At 37.5% G+C, this 11,289-nt stretch overlaps 2 protein-coding genes across 2 annotated transcripts; one reads left to right on the top strand and one right to left on the bottom strand.

Moving 5' to 3' along the window:
* The first annotated feature begins 1,173 nt into the window (after positions 1-1,173).
* On the top strand, positions 1,174-9,033 carry LOC105966783 (C2 domain-containing protein At1g53590). The gene is made up of 13 exons (XM_088812562.1): positions 1,174-1,483; positions 1,586-1,716; positions 1,850-1,924; positions 2,329-2,472; positions 2,612-2,707; positions 2,805-2,936; positions 3,224-3,376; positions 3,513-3,554; positions 3,729-3,777; positions 5,304-5,396; positions 5,509-5,692; positions 6,095-6,218; positions 7,717-9,033. Exons 2-13 carry the CDS (start codon positions 1,588-1,590, stop codon positions 8,770-8,772), a joined length of 2,277 nt encoding a protein of 758 aa, XP_088668688.1. The 5' UTR covers positions 1,174-1,483; positions 1,586-1,587; the 3' UTR covers positions 8,773-9,033.
* A 276-nt stretch (positions 9,034-9,309) lies between these two features.
* Positions 9,310-10,695, bottom strand: LOC105966945 (Pentatricopeptide repeat (PPR) superfamily protein). Its single transcript, XM_012991520.2, is given in 2 exon segments — positions 9,310-9,493; positions 9,496-10,695. Coding segments are annotated over 2 exon segments (1,212 nt in total). The 5' UTR covers positions 10,652-10,695; the 3' UTR covers positions 9,310-9,437.
* Between the last annotated feature and the right edge of the window lie 594 nt (positions 10,696-11,289).

An 11,289-nucleotide genomic window follows, 5' to 3' on the forward strand; every position in this document is an offset into this window, starting at 1 on the left:
ATGCTCCGCGTGATTTATGGAATTATAATTCAGATTGGAACTTGTAAATTATGTATAACTTGTTTATACAAATATATAATTGACGATGAGTATATAAGTTCAATATTATAATATTTTTTAGAAATTATGATGTACACTTTTATTTTTCATATTTACACGATTTCCCCATTTTACTGTGTCCGTGCCTCGGTAGTAAAAAAAATGAAAATCGAGACAAAAAAGAAGTATAAAATAAGAAGAAAAGATTTTGAGCATATTACTTTTCAAGAGATAATATTTCTCTTAATTGCTCTAGTCCAAAAATATAGACTTAAATAAAAAGAACCCATCTAGAAGAGTAAAAAATAAAAAGAATATTCGAAACTAGAAAATATAATAAACTAACGGGCTCTCCATTTTCCCAAGTTGGTTAAAATACAAAATCCAAAGTCAAAAAATAACTGCCAGAGTACAACTTTCTATGCGTAAAGCACAAACGGTCAGTTTCTACACAGCGGATGAATTCTACATTCAAGGCTGCATTATCCGCTCTAATGTCGCGTTGTAGGCCACGTCCGTAACATGACGGCGACACGTGGCTCAACGTCAGTCAACGTCCCGTTTTCCCCCTCCCTCGACTTACTTACGCATGAAGAACTGAAATTACAGTGAGTAATTTTTAAATTATTTTAGGGTAAATTACAAACAGCCCCCTGAGGTATGGTCAATTTACAAAAGAACCCCTCTTGTTTGGATAATTACATCTACCCCTCAACTATGATTTTTTCTTACACCTCCACCCTTATGGTGTCAAATTCAACACAATCATTTAGATTTCGTGGTATGTGCTCTAGTTTGTACTCGTTTTGTGTAAAAATACAGTTTCTGATGCACCACAATCTGATATATACAAGCCAAAAAACACATATTATGATCATCTTGCTTCAAAATGTAGAGTTCGAATGGGATAAAATGGGTACAAAAGTGATAATATTCCATACAATCTCGAAGATTCTACTAAATTTGAGGAGTTGAGGGGGTGTTTGTAATTATCCAAACAAGAGGGGGGTTTTCGTAATTTGACTATTACTTTGGGGTGGTTGTAATTTACCCATTATTTTATTATTTACGTATATTTTCATTTAATAATAATAATAATAATTTATTTACGTATTTACTGATGTATAAAAATGCAGATAAAAATATTGAACGAAAACAGAACAAAGGAAAAAAGAAAGTCCACTTCCCCCCCTCTCTCTCTCTCATAAATCTCTGCAACAATTAAAAAAAAAAAAACCGAACGGTTTTCTCACTCGTTTCACGCCGCCGTACGTTCACCGCGCCGGAAAAATTAAAGTCCACTCTATCTCCTCCAATATTAGGCGCGTATCTTTCTCTCACTTATTAATCATCAGATTATCTTCGTCTTTTGTCGCGATGGATGCAGTTAATTGGCGGCGGCCTATATGAATCGGAGTTCCACCGGAACGATTTTCTGTGTGAAGTATATTATTATATATATAAGTATTTGATTTTGCAAATAATAAATTCAGTCGGTTTTTTTTTTTATTTTTTTTTTAAATAATTGTTTTGGTTGGTTGGTGAGAGATGGGTAGTATAATCGACGCGACGATACTGCATCATGTGTGCATTGTGCTGCTTGTGCTATGGTTTCTCAATTCGTTCAACTATGGCCATCCCGTTGCTTATTTTCTCTCCCTCATATATCTCTATCTGGTAACTTCCTTTTTTTTTTTTCTTCTCCCGAGATCCCTGTGTGTTTTTTTTCATTTTTCCTTTTTAATAATTGGACAAATATTTAATGCTGTGATTTCGGACTGATGAATTGAATTTTGTTATGAGTTTGAAGGTCCACGAAGGGTATGTTGTTAAATTGACGAAGAAACTGCAGTTTGAGGAAAAAAGAGAATCCAATCAAAAACGGGTATATTACACTTTGGCTTTTAAGAACTTTATATTTGCTTTTTCACTTTTATATATCATGTCAATCTGGTTTCTTCAGTTAGGAGATATTTTAATGTGGTCTAGTACTGTACCGTAACGAACCCCCTTTTTTCGACCATCGCAAATGACGAAGACGTAGACGGTTTTGGGGTTTTAGGATCGATCATATAGTAGAAGATGGACTGGGAAAGGTGTTATGCGAATTTGAAGTTTTCAACATTTTTGTTGTGGATGTATTACTTTTATGATACATGCCATATGCCTTGGAATAACTTTCTCTCTCTTGATTTCTCTCCTCCCCAGTCCTCACACTAACACACCGTAGAATCTTAAAAATCCTTGTGAACGGAATGCGTTTAAATTTGTTCGGTTATGTTTTCGTAGGTGCTTGTGGATTCTGAAACCGTCAGATGGTTGAACCATGCCGTTGAGAAGATGTGGCCTATCTGTATGGAAGAGATTGTCTCCCAGAAAATGCTTCTCCCTATTGTTCCGTGGTTCTTGAAAAAGTATAAACCATGGACAGCGGTATGTGTTGAAACCTACCCTGCTTTTAGTTGGTGGTTGTTTGATTTCTTGATATGTTCGTTTAGAGTGGCATGGAGTTTGTTTCTCCTATTTCTTTTATGCGTTATATTAAAGGTGTTCCCTGTTTGCCGATATGCAGAAAGATATTGAGCTTCAGCATCTTTACTTGGGCAGATCCCCTCCTATATTAACCGAAATGAGGGTTCTTCAAAACGCCAATGGTGATGATCACTTGGTAAGCGGGGGTGGCGTTTCTTTCTGCAAACAGATAGGATTTTCCTCTATTTGTTCGTGTTTTCTAGTGATGTGATATCAGTGCTAATATACTTCAGGTTATTGAGGCGGGATTGAATTTCCGTACAGCAGAGGATATGAGTGCGATACTCCAAGTGAAACTGCGGAGAAGACTGGGTTTTGGAATGACGACAAAATTGCATTTGTTGGGCATGCATATTGAAGGGAAGGTAAGAATATCCCTGTTTGTTTATCGATAAGTATTTAATATATTCCAGTTGGATGGAAAATCCTTTTTGTTGGTTTACTTGTATGGTGTGTTACTCTATTTCATAAATTTAGGATCATTCGACCTTTCGAAAGAATTTTTGGTCAATTTACAAAATTTTATGTACCAACTCTGTAAGACAATTGCAATTTGTACCCTTTCACTTATATGCGGAAATTGCAAGCCACTGTTACTGTAAAGTAACATATTCAATGCACATTAGCAAGTTATGCAAAAACTTTCTTGCAGGTGTTGGTTGGGGTAAAATTCCTTCGTGGATGGCCATTTATTAGTCGTTTACGTGTATGCTTTGTTGAGCCACCGTATTTTCAGATGACTGTGAAACCTATATTCACTCACGGCCTTGATGTAACCGAACTTCCTGGGATTGCTGGTTGGATAGTAAGTACATGCTTACCATGACGAGATCATTCCATCTCTCTCTCTCCCTCTCTCTCACACACACACACACACAGATAGTGTTTTTCCCAAACTCATCCTTTTTCCATACATTTTCTGACTTATTTTTTTCTATTAGGATAATCTTCTGGCCCTCGTCTTTGAACAAACTCTAGTCGAGGTGAGATAACTTCATTTTTTTATTTTTTTTATTAATGGTTTTCGCAGTTGAGAGTATGAAAATTACAATTACTTGTTATTGTTCCGCATGAATATTTATTTTTGCATCTCTTCACTATGTGTCAAGGATGCCAGAAAGCAAGTGCTTTACTAACTAGTTATCATAAATCTGCAGCCCAATATGCTAGTGGTTGATGTTGAAAAATTCGCTTCCCCCAAACCAGGTATTCTGACTCTTGATGTTACTCATGCATACTATTACTTATAGAATGAGCTTGAACGATTGGCTATCCCATATTTATGTCTTTCATTTATTGACATGCAACCCAATAATTGGTGATTTGAGCCCATAAATTAGGATATATCGGGGACTCAGAATCTGGGGGGAGAGGAGGAATAGCAAATGTCAGACCTAAAGTTCATATGATTCTGACATATTCCAATTTTTTTGAAGTCTTTTCGAATTTTGGAATCTCCGGAGGGTAAAGTTGTTGTGATGGAACAATTATCATTTAGTACCCCGGCCTTTATACTTTCTTATTCGGATGTTAAACCTTTTCTCTCGGTCAAAATGCATAACTCTTAGTTGGCTTTATTCATTTAACTTAATGTTCAACTCGTTATGCAATAAAATTGCAGATACAAATTATATAACAAACTTCCATTGTTAAATGTGAAGGCAAAAAATGTTATAATATTCAGATCTTTAAGCTGGAAAACTATTACTGATAATAATAATACTAATGGCAGCATGATAAAACACTTGTAGCAGAACCAAGATTACCAGTATAACCATAATTCGTGAATAACTTCAATTGTTATTCAAATTTAGTATAACATCTTGATCTCAGATAACAGTTTTCAACTTAACTATTTATGCCTCTTGATCTCAGATAACAGTTTACAATCGTAGAATCTTAGTAAACAATATTTCAGATATTATACCACTGTAATTGTAGCTTTTTCGTGTTGGTCACTTTGTTATTTACTTTCGAGATATTGGTATAATTTATATACATAAATTATTGACGTTTGGAATTATTGAGTCAACTTGGGCCTCTCAGAGTATAGTAGTTAAGTCAACTTTTTGCATGGAGTTTGAGGCTGTCTTAAATGTATATACACTTCTTGTATAAATTAAAACTTGGTATGTGTTTTAGTGGCCTTCAGATTGACTTTGACTGATACTGAAGTTTGATTAAAGGACAATTTTGTACACAGTTTAGGATCTATAGGTGGTGTCAAAAGAAACACAGCTTCAGTGTAAAAGTCATCATGATGGTGTGTGCTTATAATATGCACAAGATTGGAGTTCATTGTTTCATATTATTGAAAAATATAGGGAGCTAATCTATCATATATGGGAAGAGGGAAGCAAGATATGCTTGGTAGACTAAGAGAACCTTTAATTATCTTTGTTTAAACATAATTTATTTCCAAAAGAAAGTAAATGGTTAAGTCCACAAAACATGTTGTGAATTTTGAGAAACTGTTGTGAATTTGAGGAATTTTGATTGTGAAATTGTGAATATCTTTGTAGAATTTCGCTATATTACAAATTTGATTGAAATAATAAAATTATTAGTGGTCATGGATGAGCTTCTCCTTAATGTTGTCTTACCCTATTACATATAATTTAAACATGTGGACTAGTCCACCAGCAACCGTTTTCATTAAATGTAACAAAAATGTTTCAAGCACTTTTTTAATCAATAATTTTGCTGACTTAGTCGTACTTCTTACATGTCAGAAAAATGGTTTTCTGTTGATGCAAAAGACCCTATAGCGTACGCTGTTGTGGAAGTTCTTGACGCTGCTGACATGAACCCGTCAGATATGAATGGTTAGTTTCAGTATGCTTATATTACTTATTAATGTGCACAAGATATGCCTGATTGAACTGAAGGTGTTTTTTTTTTTCCCATACTTTTTATTATTATATATATATATATCAGGATTGGCTGACCCATATGTGAAGGGACAATTAGGGCCTTACAGATTCCGGACTAAGACTCAGAAGAAAACTTTGGCTCCAAAATGGTCTGAGGAATTCAAGATCCCTATTTGCTCATGGGAATCACAAAACTTGCTTCGCATTGAAGTTCGTGATAAGGACCATCTATACGATGACATGATGGGGTATGCTCTCTTAAAACTAGATTATGCATGACTAGTTTTAGATGATTTGTTTCCTTACATTTTTGTTTTTTTGGTTTTCTGTAAAGAGCTATTTCCTTTCTTTCTAGTCGATCTTTCATTTATTCCCTGTATTTCTTTCGGGTCTTGTATTATCTTTCTTCATGTGGTTATCAAGTTGGTTGTACTTAGAGAATGCACTTAAGCTAAATCCCTTTTTAGAAGCTTATGCTAGTTGCCAGTGTGTTTCTTTATCCCATAGGAAATTCATTTGTTGATTATGATAGTTATTATGTTTTGGATATCGTTATAATTCTAATTAGTTGATAGCAACATAGGCATGGATGCTTTAATATGACTTTCTCTTGCTTTCATATTTCTAAACTAGTTGTGCAAAATGTGCAGAGATTGTTCGGTAAACATCAATGAATTTAGGGGTGGCCAGAGGCATGACATGTGGTTGTCTCTCCAGAACATTAAAATGGGAAGATTGCATCTTGCGGTTACTGTGTCTGAAGAAACTGAAAAGGTACCCTTACAAACGTAAATGGCTGGTTGCACTTCTACTTCCTTTGAGATCTGACATTGTTTTATCTCAACTTGTGCAAGTTTTTACTTCTTGAATTGGGAGTGGAAGTCATATATAGCGGCGTTTTAAGAGTCTGGAATGATACCTTTATGTATATAAATGGGCTAGGTGCAGTATATTGAGATCTGACTTTCTTTCTCTTGATTTTTCCAACTTTTATGTCAGGAATACTGGGAGATGAAACTGTCTAAATAATTACGAAACTAGAAATGTAGCTCGAACTTGTTTTCCTCCTAGCATACATGTAGTTGCTTGCATGTACATGTTGTTTGATTTTAGGATGTAATATAGTGAAATTGTTTCAATATGTAACCGCGAGACATGAGCTTTCCCGGGGTGGGGGGGGGGGGGGGGGGTGCGGTTGACTTGGTGGTTAAAGCAAAACAAAAGGGTCAAAAGGAAGAGTTGGTTGCTGGTGCCTGGTGCTGCCCTATAATAGGACTACGGCAATATATTATCAGACTACATTGAGTGTTTCCAATTGATGTTGTGTTTAGACTACAGTTTTCGAGCAACAATCGTAATTAGTTTTCGAACAAGTATATTATAGCATATCTGATGAAAACACTCAAAAGAGGAAACTTTTGGATTTATCACCGAGAGAAAATTATTTTGGTAAATGAAGCTCTGTTCTTCAAAAGATAATTAGTTAATTATTGATCTGCTAATGTTTCTCGGTTATAACTCAATCAAGGATCCTAATTTTTTGCTTTGTAATGTAAAGAAATTGGAGTGTAACAGGAAGCATGCCAAGGGCATATTTCTGAAAGTGATATTGAGACTATTTTGCGGATGCGGAAAATGGAAAAGGAGTTGCAAAATCAACTGTGAGTGTCCCGGTTCGCTCACTTGAAACATTTGTTTCAGACTCGTCTAATCCTAGAATTGGCTAGTAAATAATGGGATTAACTCCTCATACATAATTACATATACCAACCAGTTGGGACGAGAAACTTGGATGCAGTTGATCTTGACCGCAGATGCCATAACCTGCAATTAATGATTACTATAGTTCTCACTGGTTGACTTTTCTAATGATATATGATTTAATAAGTTAGCATGTTGACTATGGATGGAATGCATCATCATATAGTTAAATCTTGGTTGAGTTTTCTAATGATATATTATATAATAAGTTAGCATGTTGTTGAATTTTCTAATGAGATATGATAATATAAGTTAGCATGTTGATTGAATTTTGTAATGATCTATGATATAATAAGTTAGCATGTTGACTATGAAATGCATCATATATCTAAGTCTTATGATTAAATGCATCATGGATTTAAGATCTTTGTCGATGAACTCTGAAGGTAAGTTTTGAATTCGATACTCATGTCTCAGTTTGAAGACAATCATTGACAAATTCTAGTACGTTACATGCAACTTACTGTTGCTGAAATAATCGATGTCATGATATTTCCAATTGCTAAAACAGGAAGCAGAACCCTCAGACGATGCAGAAGTTCTCGAAAGTGACAATAAGAGAAACTCATTCACAGAAGATTCTTCTAAAAAAGGCTCCTTCAGTAAAAGAATCTCCTTCACAGACGATTCTTCTAAGAAGGGCTCCTTCTCCTCCAAATCATTTGATAAATCCCCAAGAGTCGCAGATAAATTCGAGCCAATCGACATTGAAGGGAAACCAGAGACGGGGATATGGATTCACCACCCAGGCAGTGAGGTTGCACAAGTGTGGGAGCCAAGAAAGGGCAAACTCAGACACCAAGATAGCCATCAACTCAACAGGCAAGTTCGGTCCGAGGCTAATGAAGGCAGCAGCACAGATGAAGGCACGGATCCTAACATATCATCGCAGTCGACAAATCCAGTTCGTAGAGGGTTGCGAAAGATCGGTTCGGTTTTCCGGAGGAGTTCAAAAACCGAAGAAAAAGTCAACTTTCTTGTGGGGCCCGAATCATATCCGAAAGATAATATCCGGTCTTTGAACGCCAAGAAAGTTGGGGTGAAGTTGATAATAGACGAAACTATGATCTCTACATCTACTACAAAGGCACCAAACGGTAATAACGAGAAAGATTTGCTGGAGGAAACTGGCGTGGGGAGCCCTCGACAAGGGCATGTGAAGGATGTGGCTAAGGGCATTTTGAAATCGGCACGTGACTTCAAGCATACACTCTCTCGGAGAGCATTGAGGAAGTCAAAATCTGAAATCGGATCTTTGCCGACAGATCAGGAATCTTCTTCTGACGAGGACGAGTCTCGTTCGTCGTCCATTGATACTTCGCTTGGACATGGTGGTTTGGTTATTTCTGGTTCGGCTGTTTCTAATGTAGCAAAGGGATCTGGTAATAGTTCTTTCAAGGGTATAGATGATGCTGTGCGGGTTGATGCTGTATCTGGTAATAGTTCTTTCAAGGGTAGAGATGATGCTATGCGGGGCGATGCTGTATCTGGTAATAGTTCTTTCAAGTCCGACAGTTCGGTCGGGACTCCAAGGGGCAGTAATTTTCATACTCCTTTGACTTTGTAAGGAGTAGGATGGAAATAATAATCAACCAAATGTCCCGTTCGAATGATGTGAGAGTTTATCGTAGGCTGGTTTAATGCTCGTTTCTTAAAGATATATATATACCTGTGTGTTGGGTAAATAGTTCTTTCATGATTTTGGTACAGTGTGGTGTGAGCAGGATCTTGTATAATCTTTGTTTGTTTGTTTGTTGTTTGTTCTTATATCTTTGAAATGCTGTTGTAAAGGAAACCGTAAATATTATGAATGTTCAAATTTGTGAAATAAGTATAGTACTGTATTTTTTATTATGGTTTTTTTAATGGGATGAATTCGTTTCTTGATACGTTTGTTTAATCATTAGTATACCAGAGAAATTCTCGGGTCAAAATTTATCAACTGCAAAACTGCTCAATTGCATCACAAAAAATATAATTCACCCTTTCAAGCCTTAATTCGCCTGAAAAGTTTCTACGAACGAGAAATTTGAAATCTTTTCGGAAATGCTTCTCTCAACAAGAATCACCACGTTTTCTGAACTGGTAGTGCCGGGGGCGCCTCTTATCCCAATTGCCCCACTTCTCTATCAATCGTGATTAGCGAATTCCGGAATTCCACAACTCTGCATTTCGAAGATCAACTGCGCTTGCAAATGAAACTTGTAGACCATATAACACCAAACGGACACTTCAGTTTCCGATCATTCCATCGTAAGAAACACCACCACAACCAGAAACTATACCATTTTATCGGAGAGTACACAATTAACAATTCGCTTCCACATTCCCATCTTCGGCACAAACCCGTGCCCAACCATTAGCCTCAACGCCCACTCCACATCTCCTACAACACCCTCACCGCAAAAGCCCTCTATAATCAACTTATAAGACTCGAAACTCGGATTAATCCCCTTATCAATCATCCTCCCCACAAAACTCTTCGCCTCACAAAACCTCTTCAAATCAAGCAAGCAATACAACACTTCTTGGTATGTCCCTGGATTTGGACTGCACCCTTTGATCATCATCTTATCGAAAAGGTCAACACCTTCTTCTCCCCTCCCTTGCTTCCTCAATCCCGATATCAATATGTTGAACACAATCGCATCCATCTCCACTCCTTCAGTTTCGATCCTCTCCAGCAGACTAAACGACTCTTCCACACGGCCACGCTCGCATAGCCCGTGCATTATTGTCGAAAAAGTCCTCGCGTTGGGGGTGCATTTCTGAACGGGAAATTCGTCGAGCACCTTGTAGGCGGCTTCTATCTGGCCGCACTCGCACAGGCCTTTGATGATTATGTTCAAACAGCAAGCGTCGATTTCGACACCCAGTTCGGTAGCCCCCATGTAGACCTCGTGCACGACCTCGAACTGCTTCGTCGAAACCAACAAATTGAGGACGCAGTTGAAGGTGGCTGTGGTGGGCCAGCACTTGTAGTTGGGCATGTCGAAGAGGGTTTCGATCGCCCTGTTGATTCTGCCGGCGGAGTGGCCGTAAATCTTGATCACATCCCGGAAGAAGAGATCGGAGAGGCGGCATTTCCGCTCGAGCTTGATTCTGTGCATGAGGGTCTCGATCCCGTCGAAGTTCTTGGCGAGCGCGAGCTTGTTGATGAGAGTGGAGTAAAGGGATTCATTGGGCCTGTAATCTTTGCGGGCAGTGAGCTGTTCGAAGAGAGAGAGAGTGAAATTGGGGTTTTTGAGGTTTTGAAAAATCCTGATAACTTGGGGTTGACTCAGCCAGTCTTTGTGGCTGAGGAGATCCGGGCAGCTGCGGCGGTCGTCGTCGTCGTCGTTTGATTTTGATGAGGCGTAGTGATGGAAGTGGAGAGAGAAATTCACTCTTGCCAACAGAGATTGGCGAGATTTGAGTGTGCGAAGAAGATGTGAAGGGAAGATCATCGTTCGCGCGAAAATGGGGTACAGAAATGTATATCACACTATCACTAAGTATTTGACCCTTCCGTACGATTTTTCAGTTTTACTAAAGTGAGATTTCTTTCTACTAGAAAATTAGTCCAATAATATCGATTTTGTTCATTTTAATGCTACCTAAATAAAAATACTGAAATGATTTGTGCACATACTTTTCAAACTTGCAGGCATTTTCTTTTACCATTCTTCCAAAATCGAAAGGTGGAAACTCTCCCAAATTCTCTCAAGTTTTTGGAGTTATTTCTCAGATCTCGAATGAGATGACGACAAATCGGGGGTAATTTCTACATTTTGATGATTGTTTCGTTACGTAGATTACGATTATGGATTATTTTTTTTTTTAAATAACACGTCTGGTAATAAAAAGTCAAGGATTCCCCTAACTTTTCTAATTACAATTTGACCCAAATGGGGTGAAATAAGATAATCCTAAAAGGGGTTACTAATGCAAATAACCAAACATCCACCACTACACAGTTGAATGAGGCTGTAGGTAATCATAAAAACCATCCTCAGTTGAGCTTCGAAGCTTTGCGGAAGCGCTGCACTCCAACGCGATCTAATAAAATGGAGGGTCGAATTTGACGAGGAAAGTCACCTGCTGA

The sequence above is a fragment of the Erythranthe guttata genome, chromosome 13 (assembly GCF_056151865.1).
Source record: "Erythranthe guttata isolate IM_541 chromosome 13, IM_541, whole genome shotgun sequence".
Lineage (NCBI taxonomy): Eukaryota > Viridiplantae > Streptophyta > Magnoliopsida > Lamiales > Phrymaceae > Erythranthe > Erythranthe guttata.

Bases quoted from the DNA above. Each gene is read 5' to 3' on its own strand.
- LOC105966783 (XM_088812562.1), top strand. From the start codon at position 1,588: ATGGGTAGTATAATCGACGCGACGATACTGCATCATGTGTGCATTGTG. The intron at 3,377-3,512 runs GTAAGTACATGC...TTTTTCTATTAG, and splicing joins CTGGGATTGCTGGTTGGATA to GATAATCTTCTGGCCCTCGT. The intron at 3,778-5,303 runs GTATTCTGACTC...CTTACATGTCAG, and splicing joins ATTCGCTTCCCCCAAACCAG to AAAAATGGTTTTCTGTTGAT.